At 39.1% G+C, this 19134-nt stretch overlaps 1 protein-coding gene across 1 annotated transcript in view; it reads right to left on the reverse strand.

Moving 5' to 3' along the window:
* FRMD7 (FERM domain containing 7) overlaps positions 1-16792 on the reverse strand; it is an 83194-nt gene extending 66402 nt beyond the window's left edge. Inside the window, exon 1 of the mRNA XM_053579100.1 lies at positions 16659-16792. Coding sequence (XP_053435075.1) covers positions 16659-16792 — 134 coding nt within the window. The remainder of the gene's footprint in view (positions 1-16658) is intronic.
* Positions 16793-19134: the final 2342 nt, after the last annotated feature.

Here is a 19134-nt window from a genome sequence, read left to right on the forward strand (position 1 = left end):
GGCATAGAGCCAATCATGTCAGTAAGAGCATTAAATGTTCATGAAATAAACATTCCACTTAAAAGGCAGAGATCAGCAGGCTAGATAAACAAAAGTAAGCCCCAATCGTATCCTGTCTACAAGAGACACACCTTAGAATGAAAGTTTGTAAAATAACAGAAAATGACATCCCACATAAGTAGAAACCATAAAAATGGTGTTTGCTATATTATGATAATATTCTATAGAAGATATTAAGAAAAGAAATGTTACTGGAAACAAAGAGAGATAATTTATCTGATAAAAATTTTGATTCATCAAGGAGATATAACAATTATAAACACACATGCACTTAACAACAGCCTCAAAATACCTGAAGAAAAATCTTAACAGAATTGAAAGGAGGAATAGATGAATCAACAATATAGATATTTCAATATTTTACTCTCAATTACTTACAGAAAATAAGCAAGGGTACTTAAATATCATTGTTAACCCACTTACCCTATGTAGTCCATCCAATGACTACAGAATATACATTATTTTAATTGGATATGAAACATTTCTAGGATTTATCATGTACTAGGCCAATAAAATTGAAAAGACTGAAATCACTTAATACATTCTATGAGTGCAACAAAATGAAATTAGAGGTCCATATCAGAAAGTAATCTGGGAAAAGTCTAAATATTTGAAAATTAAATGAAACACTTCTAAATAACTGATGGGTCAAAGGGAAAATTTAAAAATCATTTGTAAATATTTTGATTTGAATGAAAATGACACAATATATACAAAGTTATTAAATGTAATTAAAGCCATGATTAGAAGGGAATTTATGGCTTTAAACATTTGCATTAGAAGAGAAGAAATGGTCCATGCCTGTAATCGTAACACCGTGGGAGGCTGAGGCAAGAAGATCACTTGAGGTCAGGAGTTTGAGACCAGCCTGACCAAAGCAAGACCCTGTCTTTATTCAAACTAGAAAAATTAGCCAAGTGTAGTCCCAACTAGTCAGAAGGCTAAGGCAGGAGAATTGCTTGAGTCCAGGAGTTTGAGGTAGCAGTGAGCTAGGCTAACACCACTGCACTCTAGCCCAGGTGACAGAGTGAGACTGTCTCAGAGAGACAGATAGACAAGGAGAGAAGAGAAGCAATGTCTCAAACTAAACTTCGATGTCAAGAATCAAGAAAATGTAAAGCAGGCTCGGCACCTATGGCTCAAGTGGCTAAGGTGCCAGCCACATACACCAGAGTTGGCATGTTCAAATCCAGCCCGGGCCCGCCAAACAACAATGACAACTGCAACCAAAAAATAGCCGGGTGTTATGGTGGGCACCTGTGGTCCCAGCTACTTGGGAGGCTGAGGCAAGAGAATCGCTTTAGCCCAGGAGTTTGAGGTTGCTGTGAGTTAGGATGCCATGGCACTCTACCCAGGGGGACGGCTTGAGGCTCTGTCTCAAAAAAAAAAAAAAGGAAGAAGAAGAAGAAGAAAATGTAAAGCAAACTAAAAACCAAAGCAAGCAGGAAAACAGAAATAATAAAAAAATACAACATCAGTGATGAAATAGATGGAAAAACAATAGGGAAAATCTAGAAAACTATAAATTGGTTCTTTGAAAATATTGGCAAAATTGATAAATGCTTGCCAAATTGAAGAACACATTAAAAGAGAAGATCAGGAATGAAAAAGACTATCACTTTTCTCATCCTACAGAAATTAAATGAATACAAGGAATATTGTAAACCAATTTATGTCAATTAATTAGACAATTTACACAATGATGTTATGTGACTGTAGTCCCAGCTACTTGGGAGGCTGAGGCAAGAGAACATTCTAAGCCCAAGAGCTGGAGGTTGCTGTGACCTGTGATGCCACGGCACTCTACTGAGGGTGACAAAGAGAGGCTCTGTCTCTAAAAAAAAAAAAAGTTATAAAAGTGAAAGAGGGAGACAAAAGAGAAATGAATCACAATGATGTTATGTGAGAACTGGACCTACCTTTGTTGGCTGAAAGATGGAGGAAGAGGGTCCTGAATCAAGGAATTCAGGTAGAAGGTATAACAGGCAAGGAAATAAATTCTCCAGGAGAGCCCTGAGAAAGGAACACAGCTTTGCTAACATCTTGATTTTAGGCCAGTGAAATCTGTATTGAACTTCAGAACTGTAAGTTATCAAATTTGTGCTTGTTTCAAGCCAGTACGTTTGTAGTTAATTGCTAAAGCAGCAATATAAATTCATATACCCTGACAATATGATAAAAAACTAATAAACCATATGATTACCTCAATAGGTACACAAAAATTCAATGCTCATTCATTAAAACTCTCAACATATTAGGAATAGAAAGATTGTTTCTAAACTTGATGAAAGGCATTTATGAAATACTTACAATTAATAACAGTCCTTTATTTTTGAGACAGAATCTCAAAAAAAGCAATGTCTATGTCATCCTTGGTAGAATGCTGTGGTGTCACAGCTCACAGCAACCTCAAACTCTTGGGCTTAAGTGGTTCTCTTGCCTCAGCCTCCCAAGTAGCTGGGGCTATAGGCCCCCGGCACAATGCCTGGCTATTTTTGTGTTGCAGTTGTCATTGTTGTTTTACTGGCCTGGGCCAGGTTGAACCCACCAGCCTCAGTGTATGTGGCCAGCACCCTAACCACTGAGATACAGGCACCAAGCCAGTCCTTTTTTTTTTTCAAGACAAGATCTTTCTGTGTTGCCCAGGCCAGAGTGCAGGGGCATCATCACAGTTTACTGCAACCTCAAACTCCTGGGCTCAAGTGATCCTTCTGCCTTAGCTTCTCCAGTAGCTGGGACTATAGGTGCACACCATCACACCTGGCTAATATTTTAACTTTTTGTAGAGACAGGATTTCCTTATGTTACTCAGGCTGGTCTCAAATTCCTGGCCTCAAGTGATCCTCCAATCTCAGCCTCCCAAAGTGCTAGGATTACAGAAGTGAACCACCACACCTGACCAATAACATTGTTAATTTTGAAATAGTGAATGCTTTCCTTTCTAAGGTCAAGATTAAAACAAGAATGTCTACTCTGACCATTTATATCGAACATTGTACTTGAGGTTCTAGCTGGGCAATAAGGCAAAAAGAAAATATAAATAAGAGAAATTAAAGGAATCTAGATAGAAAAGAAAGAAGTAAACTTGTCATTGTACATGGATGACATAATTATCTATGTAGAAAATCCTATGTAGGAATTCACAACAATTACACTACTGCTAGACCTAAAATATCTAGGAGGCTCACAGGCTGCAAGAACATTATACAAAAAGAAAAAAAAAAAAAGTTTCTACATAGTAATGGTGACAAACCTAAAAATAAAATTTAAGCACAATTTCGTTAAAAATAGCATCAATATTTAGGAATAGTTTTAACAAAAAAAAGTGCTTTATTTCTACAGTGAAAACTAAAGAATATCATAGAAATTATTGAAATAAGGTCTAAATAGCAAAAGGTGAGAGATTTACATGTTCTAAAGAGAAACCAGAGTATAAAATGAGATCTAAATAAATGAGGAAACATTCTATGTTCACAGATTGCAAGACTCGGTATTGTCAGATGCAATTTTCCACTAATTGATCTATGGATCAATATTTAAGTTCAATGAAATCTCGGCAGATCTTTCTTTAAGAAATTGACAAGGTGATCCTAACATTTCTATGGAAATGCAAAGGACTTAGAATGGCCAAAACAATTTTGAAAGAGGACTTTGTAAATTTCTGAAACTTACATTGTCTGGTTTCATAACTTACTGTAAAGAAATAATAATGAAGATGGTATTCACGTATGGCTAGACGTAGATTAAGGGAACAGAATGGAGAATTTAAAATTAAACCCTTACATGCATGGTCAATTGATTTAATTTATTTTTTTGACAAGGTACCAAAACAGTTTACTGGAAAAAGGATAATTTTTTTTTCTCTTTTGAAGGTAATTTTTTATTATTAAATCATAGCTGTGTACATTAATGCAATCATTGGGCACCACACACTGGTTTCATAGACCATTTGACATATTTTCATCACACTGGTTAACATAGCCTTCCTGGAATTTTCTTAGTTATTGTGTTAAGACATTTATATTCTATATTTACTAAGTTTCACATGTACCCTTGTAAGATGCACCGCAGGTGTAATCCCACCAATCACCCTCCCTCTGCCCATCCTCCTTCCTCCCTCCACTCCCTCTCCCTCTTCCCCATATTCTTAGGTTATAACTGGGTTATAGCTTTCATATGAAAGCCAAAAATTAGTTTCATAGTAGGGCTGAGTACATTGGATACTTTTTCTTCCATTCTTGAGATACTTTACTAAGAAGAATATGTTCCAGCTCAATCCATGTAAACATGAAAGAGGTAAAGTCTCCATCTTTCTTTAAGACTGCATAATATAGAAAAAGGATAATATTTTTAAGAAATAGTGCTAAAATAACTGATAATCTATATGGAAAACAATGAACTTCGCACCTTACTTCACACCATATACAAAAATTAATAGACACTAATACCATAAAGTATGGTATGCAAAAATTGATAAATGCTAATACCATGAGGAGCATCTTCCTGACTTTTGAGTAGTCAAAAATTCTTTGGTAGATCACAAAAAGCATGAATTTCTATAGGGAAACAATGTTAAATTTAACATAAAGGTAAAACTTATTCAAAAGATGCTATTTTAAAATAAAAAGACTTAGCCTTTGCTTTGTTGCTGTAAAAATAAAAATGAAAATGGAAAGGCAGGCATCAGACTGGGAGAAAATATTTGCAATACTTCTATCTGATGAAGGACTTGTATCCAGAATTTAGAAAGAACTCTTAACAATGAAATAATAAGAAAACAATCCAATAAAATATAGGAAAACTTTGAACATATAATTTATAACAAATATACAAATGACCAATAAACACATGAGAAGGTGTTTAACATTATGTAATCATTGGGGAAATGCAAATTAAAACCACAATGGTATGGCATTTTAGATCCACTAGGATGGGTGAATTACAAACACAACCCTCCCAAGTGCTATCAAGGGTGTAGAGTAGCTGGAAGTCTAACATATTTCTCATACAACTCATACATTAGAATATTAAATGACAGAAAAACTGTCAAAAATTCAGCAACTTTTATATGGTTAAACATATATTTAATATGCCATCTGGAAATTCCAATTCTAGGTCTTTACGAAGGAGAAATAATTTCCACATGGAGATTGTGCATGGATATGCATAATAGCTTCATTCAAAATAGCTCCAAAATGGAAAAAAAACCCAATGTCATTAACAGATGAATGGATAAATAAGTTGTGGTATGTCCCATAAGAGAATACTGTTCAGCAACAAAAAGAAATCAACTACCTATATGAGCAACAATATAAATTAATCTTAAAAATATTAGCCTGAATAAAAAAACTAACACAATAGAGTATACACTTATGGTTCCATTTACAAGAAAATTTATACAACATTAATTGAATTGCTAGTAATAGAAAATGAAATATTGGTTGCCTGGAGCCAGCAATGTGGAGTACTGACCATGAAGAACCAAAAGGGAATATTTAGAGATGATACCAATATTCTATATGTTAATTGTATTGGTGGCTATGTATTTGCAATAACTCATCAAACTGCATTTTTAGAATTGATGCATTTTTCCACAGATGTATTTTACCTCAATAAGCTTGACTTTTTAAAAAAATTGCTAAAATAATAGAAGGCAAATGCTTGAATTGTTCAACATCCTTGTTACTTCGTCATCTCCTCTAGTCAAAAGCAGTAATCAAGAGATTTTGAATTTTAACTAAAATTACATCAAGTCAGAGGCTTATGGAAAACCTTTGAAGGAAGGGCCAGGCACAGTGGCTCATGCCTGTAATCCTACCACTCTGGGAAGCCGAGGTGGGTGGATTGCTTGAGCTCACAAATTCAAGACCAGCCTAAGCAAGAGCAAGACCCCATCCCAAAAAACTAGCCAGATGTTGTAGAGGGCCCTATAGTCCCAGCTACTTGGGAGACTGAATTGCTTGAGTCCAGGAGGTTGAGGTTGCTGTAAGCTATGACACTAGGCCAGGGCACTCTACCCAGGGCGACAAAGTGAAACTCTGTCTCAAAAAAAAAAAAAAAAAAGAAAAAAAACCTTTGAAAAAGAAGAGAAACACCAGCCAAAGTCATTGTGGACAATGTACTAGCCCAGGAATCAAGAAATGTGCTGAATTGGTTAGTGTGTCTGGTTGCAAGCAACAGAAAGCCTGACAGAAACTGTGTTAAGGAACAAAGGAAAAGTATTAGCTCCTTTATAAGGAAAAGTCCAGAGGTATATACACATCAAACAGTATTTGTTCAAGGGTCCTAGGAAACAAAGATTTACTTTCTCTCTTTCTGTATCTTGTGTCTTATTTCCATGGTGCTGATGCCATTTTTATCAGACTCTCCAATTATATTCCTAAGGTAGCTGCCAACAGGGAAGGGGAGTTTGTTTCCTCCAAACTTTAGCCTTTATTTGTCTGAATTGATTCATAATCACTGAAGTCATAGGCATGGAATGTACTGATGAACTTGGGCCATCCATGCCCACCCTAGATACATAGTTGGGTCTTATTTGGTAGGAGATCGGGAGCAATAGATGCTAGGGAGACAACAAATTAATACCTATAATGCATGAGTTCTAGTCCTAACACAATAACTGTGTGGCTTTTTTTTTTATTGTTAAATCAAAGCTGTGTACATTAGTGCAATCGCCTGTACCCGTTCTAAGATGCACCATAGATGTGGCCCCACCCATTACCCTCCCTCCACCAAAACCTCCCTGTGTGGCTTTTGATAGATTGCTCTCTGAGCCTGTTCCTTTACCTTTAAAATAGGGATAATGTGCTCTGGGTAGCAAACATTGTCATTGCTCTGCCTAGATTCCCTTCAGATACCTATTGATATTTGTATGTGTCCATCTTTCCAGTTTCTATGTATTTTGCTTTATTAAAAAAGTGTTTTTTAAGAGCAGTTTGAGTTTCACAGCAAAATTAAGAGGAAGGCACAGAGATTTCCTATGTACCCTCTATCCCACACATGCATAGCCTCCTTCATTATAAACAGCTTGTACTAAAGTAGTACATTTATTAAAATTGATGAGCCTACATTACAATTACCCAAAGCCCATAGTTTACATTTGTGTTCACTCCTGCTGTTGTACATTCTATGGGTTTGGACAAATGGATACTGGCATGTATCCATCATTGTAGTATCATTCAGTTTCATTTCTATAAAAAGCCTCTGTGCCCCGCCTACTCATCCCCTTAGCAACCCCTGGTAGTCAATGACTTTTTATTGTCTCTATAGTTTCTTGCCTTTTCCAGAATGTCATATAATTGGAGTCATACAGTATGTAGACTTGTCAAATTGGCTTCGTTCACTCAGTACTATGCATTTGAGGTTCTTCCATGTCTTTGCATAGATTGATAGCTCATTTCTTTTTAGCACTGAATAATACTATATTGTCTGAAAGTATTACAGTTTATTTACCCATTAACCTGCTGAAAGATGTCTTGGCTGCTTGCAAGTTTGGACAGTTAGAATAAAGCTGCTGTAAACAGCTAGGCACCCGTAGCACAGTGGTTACAGTGCCAGCCACATACATACAGGCTGGCAGGTTCAAACCCAGCCTGGGCCAGCTAAACAACAATGAAAACTGTAACAAAAAAGTAGCCGGGCATTGTGGCAGGCGCCTGTAGTCCCAGATACTTGGGAGGCTGAGGCAAGAGAATCGCTTTCACTTAAGTCCAAAAGTTCAAAGTTTGAGGTTGCTGTGAGCTGTGATGCCACAACACTCTACCGAGGGCGACATACTGAGACTGTCTCAAAATAAAAGCTGCTGTAAACATTCATGTACAGGTTTGGGATTAGACATACATTTTTAAACCCTTTGGGTAAATATCAAAGACTGTGATTGCTGGATTATATGTTAAGAGTATGTTTAGTTTTATAAGAAACCCTCAAACGGTCTTCCAATATGTTTTCCTTTTAGTGGCCAATACTTACAACTTTTTAAAGAGCAGAGACGATGAACTTTTGTTGACTATTCATAATGTGCTAGGTATTTTGCTAATCAGTTAACTAATAGTTCATTTAATTTTCATACAAGCCTATGATATAGGTAATATTTTAATAAGATAATGAATAGTAATTGTTTTGGAGATGGAAAAAGTGAGGTTCAGGGATGTCTTTCCCAATAGGCACCCAACTAATAACTAGTAAACCTGGAAATGGGGTAAAGAGAACTATGAAACTCTAAGAAAAGAGATAGCTGAAAAAAAAAAAAAAGAAAAGAGATAGCTGAGAATATTAACAAATGGGTCTTGTAGATTCCAATGTTTGCATTTGTTCTTTTCCACCAAGTTGTCTGTTAACTTTAATTATCTAAGTCTTGAATTTGACTTGTTGGCTACAGACCTAAATATACTGCCTCTTTTCTTGCTGATATGCTATTATTAAAGAGGGTGTTTGCTTAATTGTGGCACATATTTGTTTTGCACCAGGTGCTCAGTTTTGATTTTTTTTTTTTTTTTGAAACAGAGTCTCAAGCTGTCGCCTTGGGTAGAGTGCTGTAGCATCACAGCTCACAGCAACTTCAAACTCTTAGGCTTAAGTGATTCTCTTGCTTCAGCCTCCCAAGTAGCTGGGAATACAGGTGCCTGCCACAAGGCCTGGGTATTTTTTCTTTTTTTGGTTGTAGTTGTCATTGTTGTTTGGCAGGCCTGGGCTGGATTTGAACCCGCCAGCTGCGGTGTATGTGGCTGGCCCCCTAGTCTCTGAGCTACAAGTGCCCAGCCCTCAGTTTTTATTTATGCAAGCTGTATTATTTGTTTGGAGGTGTTTGAGAAGGTGGAGAAGGAGTTAGAAGACCAAAGTCACTCTACCTAGTGTCTCTTTGCTCCCTACACAGCCAATCTCCCGTTACACTCTTGACCTTCTTAAGAGAGGTCTTAGAAGGCAAGAGGGATGACAAGGTAGGTTATGTGACCAGGGAGAGTATGATTCTTCTCCCAGGTTGAAGTTTTCATTCTCATCATGTCACTTGACTTTCTAAGGGGTGGGAGGGGGGTTAGTTAGGTAAGAGGCATTAAGATTTTCTTGGGTGCCTATTATGTACCAGCCTTTTTTATATGCTATTCATCCGCCATTCATTCAAAACTATATATTGAGTCCTGTCAATGGGAGGCAATGTTAATGACACTGGGGTTGCAGCAGTGAGCAGAAAATGCAAAATACCTACTGTTCTGGAGTTTACATTCTACCGGGAATCACATGGAGTCCTGTTTCTCTTTCTCCAGCTCCAGCCTCAGCTCCAACTTCTGCGCCTTTTATTTATTCAATATATTGAGGTTTCCAACTGCGAACTCATTTGAAAAAAGAACTCTGCTGCCTAGAATATAATGAAATTTGAGAAAGACCATTCTAAACAATATAAACAAATGATATAATTAAATAGAATTTGATATATATCTAATGATATAATTAGATCTAAAATAGATCCATAATTTAAAAATAATCCTTTGGAGTCTTAAAGACTTCTTTCACTGGATAATAAGTAGATTATTTTTCCCCCTTTGGAGAACATCATTTAAAGTATGAATCAGTTCTGAGTAGAGACTTTGGGCTTATACAGCATGAAAGAGATGTGAACTCTTTTATGGTCAAAATTGCACCAATGCTCCAAATAAATTAAAATATTGTATTTTAAAATTATGAAGTGCAGGTTTTTTCCAGGAAAATTGCTTTCTCATTTGAATTTCATTGCAACTGCATAAAGTGCATGCTATGATCATCTGATGCTACAGATAAGGAAATTAAAGGCCAAGAGCAGAAGTAGTAGGGCTCGACTGGAGGTGTGTCTGTAATTCATCCATGCAGTCAATATTTGGAAATGCTAAGATTTGAATCATAGTCTGTTTAACTCCAAAGCACAGGGATTTTTTTTACTTGAACAGATACTCTCTTTTAAAACTGAACATGTCTATGTTTTTGTTCCCTACACTGCTACCAATAAAAAGCAGTGTTTAAGAAATTTTTACTGGGCGGCGCCTGTGGCTCAGTCGGTAAGGCGTCGGCCCCATATATCGAGGGTGGCGGGTTCAAACCCAGCCCCGGCCAAACTGCAACCAAAAAATAGCCGGGCGTTGTGGCGGGCGCCTGTAGTCCCAACTACTCAGGAGGCTGAGGCAAGAGAATCGCTTAAGCCCAGGAGTTGGAGGTTGCTATGAGCTGTGTGAGGCCACGGCACTCTACGGAGGGCCATAAAGTGAGACTCTGTCTCTACAAAAAAAAAAAAAAAAAGAAAGTTTTACTAACACGTTAGCTAAAAAAAGAGCAAGAACAGTGTGGATTCACAGTGCACACGTGGGCTGGGCTATGTATGGGGTCATTTGACCTGAGGTCCCTGGGATTGACCATGCCAGGGAGGGCCTGCATTTGAAGGAGGGCAGTCTTGCCTCCTGTCAGATTCCAGAGATTGAATTTCAATCAGCTATGAAGGAAATGACAGCAATTTATTAGTTCCTTTATACCCTTTTGGTCTTTGCAGAGGCAATTCAGGTTCTCAGAGGTACAAGGAAACTCTAGGAGAAGGAGAATGAGGGCACATTGTGCTGTTGAGAAAAGGCAACCAACGTGCACATATCCACCTGACTGTGCCAGGATTTCAGCTTAGAAGCATGAAGCATAATATCTTCTCTTTTATTTGTTCCCCAACTCCGGTGTCTTCAAACACCAACCTTAAAGTCAATGAAAGGCTGAAATACCCCAGAAGTTATGGATGCTCTCAACTGGCAAAACACAGCCAGGTCTTTGAGAGCAGATACAGTGAAATCCACCAGATGGTGATGTTTCCAAACAAGGTGATGTAGAGCACGACTTTGAGCTGCTTGGTAGGTCTGAAATGTTTACTGATGCCAATCTAACCTTTAGATGTTGCTTAAAAGTCAAAGGGTACCTCTAAAAAGCCAGGAAGATGACTGGGTCTATGCAGAGGGAGAGAACAATTTGGGACAAGCTGCCTGGGGGCAGAAATCATTCATTTTCTAAATAAGGAACACTTTAGCCTGCTGAGGACTAAGCCTATTCTCCCTGAGGGCCCCCAAGTACTTTGTCTTTGAGAAAGAGATACGGGACTAAAAATTAGGGCTGTTGTCAGAGATTTCAGCGAGAAAGCAAGTTCTAACATCTGTCCTAAGATCAGCCCAGATGAGGCCCCATGTCCCACGTGATCTATATCAGTGGTTGGCAAACTTTCAGAAAGGGCAGGCCACAGCTTTATTTAGCCCCTCTAATTTAAGGTTGTACATGCCAAGAATACATTTGAGCATTTGAGGTCTCTTGACTCAACCCTTCACATATGTACAGCAAGCATGATTTCTTAAGTATTCAAGGAGCTTCTTTAAAAATTCAACTGCAAAGGCAATCTGGCCAGTTTTGTGTGATCCTGCCTTAACTCTTCTTTGCAGAACATTGTTATGGATGCCTTAACCTGCCTTAACAAATGTATCCCCCAGCAGTCACCTCCCCGCAGCCCTATGCCATTCTCCTTCACAATTTCTCGGGAGATCAGAAGACTTGTATCTGAAGGCCAATCGGTGGTAGTCTGTGGTATTCTCTCTCCCCTGGCCCTTAAGGCTCTTTTCTATCAATTGGGGAGCACCTGCTGTCCTTCCCTGTAGGCAGCCTCAATTCCTGCTAGGAATGTTGTGCAGCAGCCTGAGCACTGCAGCCCAACCTGAGACCACCAAAACTCCCAGGTTCTCTGTCCCTCCTCTTTGCTTTAGCCCTCTTCCCCAGGCTAAATTATTCAATCTCTATGTCATTACTTGAATGTCTCTGGTGCATATACGCCTTACCTGATTTCTCTTTTATGCATGCTCATAAGCCCCTTAAACATCATTTAACTATAGCTTAATGGCTGCCCTCTGTCATAGACCGTAAGATCCATGAGGACAGGGGAAATGCCTATTTTGTTCACCATTATACCTTTAGTAGGTAATAAAGTTAATAATTATAATATTTACTAATAACAGGCACTGACATGTGCCAGGCCTCATTCACTGTGCTTATGTGTGTTAATTTGTTTAATCCTCACAACAATTCTATGCTGTGCAACATTATTATCACTGCATGAGAACTGAGGAAATTAAAGCATGAAAAGGTTATGTAGCTCTCCTTCACATAGCTAGGAGATGATAGAACTGGGATTTGTACCAAAACCCCAAACAAATGAAAATATTGTATTTTAAAATTATGAAGTAAGGGTTAATTACAGGAAAATTGCTTTCTCCTTTGATTTTCATTGCAACTGCATGAAGTAGGTGCTGTATCCTTACCCATTATACTCTAGAGCCTCTCCTTGGGACTAACACATAAGTGGAAATGAGTGAAATGAAATCACTTCTTCTAATATAGTCTCATTATGATCAAAAGTATTGGTCTTCTTGGACCTCAGAAATGGCCTTTGGTGTTAGAAACTGGAAGTCATATGAAGACAAGCGCATTTTGGTCAGCAATCTCAGTTCAGAGGGGTCCACGAAGCAGACTCACCCTCTGCCAGACTAATGAGAGAATATCTTGGGCTGATCTTCCTTTATATGACACATTAAAAAATACCTCCTTACAAGTCAAATAGGGATTAAGGAAAGACATCATCTACAAGACAGGACAGTGGATTATTCAGAAGTAGGCTGTTTGAGCAACAGAAAAATCCTCAGATATAGAAGTTTGTATCTCTTTCATGTTCAATAATTCCCAAGTGCAACAGTCCAAAACTGGGGCATGATGTTTCGTAGTGACAGGCATATAGATGGAAATGGAAATGAGGGAGCAGTAAATAAAGAACTGGAGCTCAGAACAGAGGTCTGTTCTATTTATACAGAATGGAAAATCATCAACATAGAGGTGGTAACCAAACCCAGGGAGTTGGAGATCAAGTTATTTCTCTCTTGTTGCTATGACACAGATAGCTTTCATTTGCAAAGTCACTTTTTGGTCCAAGATGACATTTATTGCTCCAGCCATTTTTTTTCCTGTTCTGGCCAGTAGCAATGAGGAAGAGAAGAAGAAAAACATTCCCTTTTACCTTGAAGGACACGTCCCAGAAGTTGCCTATACCACTCTTGCTTATAGCCCATTGGTCATAATTTATTCACAGGGCCAAATCTATCTGCTAGGGAAGCTGGGAAATGCAGTCTTTATTCGACATGGTCATAGACCTACGTTAAAAATGCAGTTTTATCACTAAGGAATAAAGGGAGATCTGATATTGTACAACAAGTGGTGGTCTCAGCCACAAATGTAATAGATTCTATGCAAGGAAAGATCCAAGAAATATAGAAGAGCAAAGCACATATCTGGTTAAGGGATCAAGGAAAAATTCCACAGAAAAGTGGATAATTGAAATGGGCTTTGAAGCATGACAAGAATTTTTCTAGGGCAGATGAGTTGTAGGGAGGATATTTTAGATAGGGAGAAGAACAAGAACAAAGGCCTGGAGATTGAAATGGGCAGAACGTGTTATCTTGTTTGATTGGAGCTTAATGTCCAAAATGACAGCAGTAGAAGGTGAGGCTGTAAATGAAAGGTTGGAGTCATTTGAAGAAGGGTTTGAATGTTAGAACAAAGAGGCTGTATTTAGTTTGTCGGTCCAGGAGGAAGAACTGAAGGCTTTTGAGCAGAGCAGTCACATATGTTGAATACTACTGTAACAAGGGTATTACAACTTTTGAGCAGGGGAAGGATGGGATCCGAAGACTATTATAGCAAAAAATTGTGGTTTGGAGTACAGGAAGCAGAGACACAGTGAGACTATTGTAATAATCTAATGGCAACACAGGCCTAATCAAGCAGTGGCAGTGGGGGTGGAGGGAAAGAGGCAAACACAAAGCACATTGGAGATGGCCTCTACTGTTAGATTGTTACATTGTGATGAAATTCACTGTTGATTGGGGAGGAGAGCATGAGTCAGATGATCTGGAGTTTTTGAGTCTAAATGGCTAGAAGAAAATTGGCCCATTAATCAAAACAGGGAATATAAGAAAGAAGTGGGGAGTAGGGCATAAAATGGAGTTGGTGAGTTCTGTTTGAAGTTTAAGGAGTTAGAAGAATCTTTGTGATATCCAGACGGAGATGTGTATAAGAAAGTAAGACATGAGAGCTTACTCATGGGAGAGGGCTAGACTACAGACACATTGAAGCAATAATGGAAGCCCTTGAAGGGATAAACTTTCAGAATTTGAAAGCATGAAGACAAAAGAAAATAGCCAATATCATGAGGATTCCAAAATATGAAAGAGTTTCAAAAAGGAAGGGGAAGAATGTTCAATAATGTCAACTGCTATAGAGGACCTGAAGATGAAAACTAAGAAAGGAACAATAGAGGTAACCAGTGAAACTGAACTAAACAGTCTTGGGTGGTGAGAACTTGTGGGAAGAGTTGGGGAAGGACATATAGGTAGCAAGGCAAGGCAAGGAAAAAACAGAAAGACCTGGATTGCAAGTACGGGCAAATTATAAAGAAGTTGACGTGCTGGTGGTAGACCACACGCTGAGTGTTTTGTGTATGAGTAGGGCTGGCCAGCAGATATACTCAACATTTACAAAACCATGAATATCAGAACTGGAAGGGTCCTTAGAAACTTCATCCATTCCCTAACTAAACAATATTAAGAGCAAAATCTATGCCCACGGAGAGAAAACTAACCACTTCAACCCTTGGCTGTTATTTACTAAGGAACCAGCACTTCCTTGGACCCATAGGAACTCATGTGAACAGGACTTGCAAAATACTCTTCAATCCTATTTACCAATACAGGGAGTATTTCCAAAGATGTGAAGTTCAACACCAGGAAATGAATTATCAATATTCCCTGAGGAGATACAAGATCCCCGTCTATGAACACTGATAGAGATAAATGTTCCAATTACAGAAAACAGTGTCTGGGATCCAAAGAAGACAGAATTTTTGATGTCTGCACAGCCTTGAAAACTAGAATGTGGGCTTAGTCCACTGGCTTCTTTGACTTACCCTCAAGCTCCCTCTGATCAGTCCTGAGATATCAGGGTTATAGTCTGTGGATTTCCAGAAATCACTTCCAAGTGGTTCATGGCAGAGGACCTAGAAACCAGGTGAGAGCTTCATGCTTTACACATGTTCTTTTTGGACTATTTCCAAAGGAAAGAATCAGGATCCAAATCCCAACAGACTGTTATAAAAGGCCAAGTATTTACAGGAGGAAATAAAGGCCATACATAAGGAAAGAACAATGTAATTTTTGAAAAATTAAAATAGTGTTCTACTCACCTTTTTTTAATTGCAAAGTAGAAACATAAAACCACTATTCAATAAATTTAACAAACACACCTGAGGTCATCTCAAACAGAAGCTCCGTAACCAGCAGGCAATAACTCCCCATTTCTCCAAGTCCCAGGTAATTTCTAGTCTACTGTGTTTTGCCATCAATTTGCCTATACTAGATATTTCATATAAATGGCATTATGCACCTATAATATGTGGCTTTTGTGCCTGACATTTGCACTTAGCACCATAATTTCAAGGCTCAGATGAGGGGAAGGAAGCAAGATGGGGCATGGGAGTTGGGGATCACAGAGAAAGAGAAAGGACCAGCAAGACCCTATAGGAGATGGAAGCAGCTTGATGGAGACAGAGATTTTAAAACATAGACAGGGATAGGGAAAGCAGACAGTAGAGGGAAGTCCATCTTGCAGTTGTGGGAGTGTGTAGCTCTACAGAGAGGGTGGATAAAGACAAAGTGCTAGTCTTGAGTAATCACTTGACCTCTGAAACGCTCACTAGCTCTGCAAAAATCCAGGGATCACCATTTCTCCACCAGGCACATACTTGTGTATTTATTTTCAAACTGAAATTTTATTTTTTATTTTTTGAAATTTTATTTTTGAAAGAAAGGTTTATTTACCCATGGAGTAAATATCTTACTTAAATTGTAGAAATCTTTCAAATCTTAGTAGTGTCAAGCTTCTGCCTTCACACATTTCCTGTAATAGCCTCCTAATTATTGTGTTCAATCAGTTTTGTTCAGGCCTTATCCTGCTTGACTTCACAGTGCCACACAACTATCAAGCTTTTCTGTCATTGTTTTAAAACTGCCATTAATTAAATATTTGTAGGTTTTTCTATTTAATGTCTTTCTCCCATACTGGACTTTGGGCTAAAATAAGGCAGTGCAGTTTTTTTGTGTTTCTCCCTGTTTTGTACACTGCTGTGTCCTTGGTATTTTGTAAAGTGCTTGATGTATAGTTCTCGGTCAATAAATATTGGTTGATTGAGCAAATTCAGAGGGAGAGAGAGAGAGAGAGAGAAAGAGGGAGTGAGGGGCAGAGAGCAAGAGTGCATTTTATAAGTTTTTAGAAAAAGAAGCCCCTTGCAAGTTGGGGACTGTGCCCAGGAGCCAATGGAGTGAAAACAGTCCTGTTCACCCATCTGCTTTTGAGTCAGGCCCGAAGACAAGGGAAGGTCTAACTTTTTGTGGAACTGGGGGGAACTGGAACCCCCCAGCAGAATACTTCACAATGCTGGCACTCAGGGCCTGGAGAAACTGTCAGTCTGCCAGCAAGAGATCCAGCCTGAGAACTTGGCAGCCTCATAGCCTCACCCGGAACTGACACACATCCGGAAGAGTCCACCACAGAAGTTGTCTTTGCCCTGCAGCTCCTGGAAGGGATCCAGCATCACTGTGCCATAATGCTCCAGAGTCCAGATGCAAAGGGGGTAACTGACGAACAGCATATCTGCTGGAACGTTCCTGAAGAGTAAGCTTTCGCAGAGGTCCACTTCTATCTCATCTTCAGACAAGAGATCTGGCCCTGAGCCTTTTCTAAGTAGTTGGGGTAGAGACGGAGAAGCAGTCCAGGCAGGCAAAAAGGTTTAAGTAAAAGCATACAACTGGAGTGCACATTGGGTTCCACTAAGTAGTGTGATACGACTCACGCTTTGAAGAGGAGATTGAGCAAACCAAAAGATAAGGTTCAAAGTGCAAAAGTCCACCTTCACTAAGGAAAGTGAACTTTACCCTGCAGGCAATTGAGAGCCAGGAAACAGTTTCATGCTGTGACATTTTCACTCTGGGTACCAGATGAAGGAAGGTTTGCTATGAGAAGCAAACCATGGGGTAGACTCTTAAAATAGCCCCAACAAAGTATTTAAAAGGCCCAAACTAGGGTAAAGGTAATGAATATGAAGGTAAAGGGTCAGTTAAGAGAGGCAGAACTTATAGACTATAAGTGAGGGGTGCTTGATTTGTGGGAGAAATCGAAGTCCTCAAATGAGTACGAAGCAATTGCTTTTCTTGAGGTTTTAAGTTTTTCCTCTCAATGTGTATGATTTAAAAGAATACATTAAAGCTCTTAGCCTGGCTTGGCACCTGTAGCTCGGCGGCTAAGGTGCCAGCCACATACACTGGAGCTGGCAGGTTCAAATCCAGCCTGGGGCTGCCAAACAACAATGACAACTACAACCAAAAAATAGCTGGGCATTGTGGCAGGCACCCGTAGTCCCAGATACTTGGGAGGCTGAGGCAAGAGAATCGCTTAAGCCCAAGAGTTTGAGGTTGCTGTGAGCTGTAACGCCATAGCACTCTACTGAGGGTGATATAGTGAGACTATCTCCAAAAAACAAAAAATAAAACTCTTAGCTCCTTGTCTATCATATCTGTTACAATTATTTTCCAAGTTTTAAAAAAATTGTTAAATCTAATAATTGGATACATTTAAAAATTACAGACCAGTTATTATATAGAAAGTGCCCTATTTGGCTTGGTGCCTATAGCTCAGTGGTTAGGGCGCCAGCCACATACACTGGAACTGGAAGGTTTGAACCCAGCACGGGCCTGCCAAACAACAATGACAACTACAACCAAAAAACAGTGGGGTGTTGTGGTGGGCGCCTCTAGTCTCAGCTCCTTGGGAGGCTGAGGCAAGAGAATTGCTTAAGCCCAAGAGTTTGAGGTTGCTGTGAGTTGTGATGCCACAGCACTCTACCCAGGGCAACAAAGTGAAAAATAAAAAAAACAAGAATGTGCCCCATTTGAGTTTAATCTAACATTTCCTTGTACTTAGGTTCAGGTTATGTCTTTTTTTTTTTCATGATTATCATAGAAGTGATGCTTTGGTCTGCTCATTGCTTCCCATCGGTGGGGTACATGATTTCAACGTCTTCTATTACTAATGATGTTCTCTTTGATTACTTGGATAAGGCAGCATCTGTCAGCCTCCTTTCCTCTTTGTGTTATTTAATATTTTATGGACTTCTTCCTTACTCTGTTTGGACTTCAATATCCCACACCAGGCTGCCCCTCCATGGGAACCTTCCTCACCCAGGAATGGGCAACAACCTCTTTACCTTTTTGGGTTCTGACACCCCATGCTGAGCTCCTATGTGTGGACACCATGCTCACACTGCTGAGACTCTGACCCCCATCTTTCTTGGAGTCTGCACACCTTGCTCAGGTTCTGCGGGGACACTCTTCTCACTCTGCTCAGGCTCTAACTCCTATCTCCAAGCTGCTTTGCATGCACCTTGCCTCATTATGGCTTGGAGACTAATGATTGGGAAAGGAAAGAAAAGAAAAGGAAGAAGAAGTAGATTTCTGCCCATTTAAAAAGCTCCACTCACTCAACTACCCTCAGAATCTGAGGCTACTATACCTCTCACCAGGATTGCATAGGCTACTGTAAAAAAAAAAAAAAAAAGCTCCATCTTTTTAAAGGTTCGATTCAAATGCCATCTCTTTATGAAGCATTTTCTTCTCAGTCCATCCATGTGGTCTGCACTAGACTGGAGGCAAGGGAGATGAAGAGAAACTGAAGGATATAGACTATATAATTGTGGTAGAATTGACAGGCCCAACTCATGGATTAGGATGTGAGGGGGAAAGACAAGAGTTAAGAATGACTCAGGTTTGGGGTTCAACCACTGGGTGGTGCCAATAACTGAGATGGAGAAGACTAGAAGGGAGGTTGGATGGAAGGAAAAGATCAAGAATTCTATCTTAACAAGGATATTTTTTTTTCTTTTTTTTTTTTTTTTTTAGAGGCAGAGCCTCACTTTGTCACCCTCGGTAGAGTGCTACG

This window comes from Nycticebus coucang, chromosome X (assembly GCF_027406575.1).
Source record: "Nycticebus coucang isolate mNycCou1 chromosome X, mNycCou1.pri, whole genome shotgun sequence".
Classification (NCBI taxonomy): Eukaryota; Metazoa; Chordata; class Mammalia; order Primates; family Lorisidae; genus Nycticebus; species Nycticebus coucang.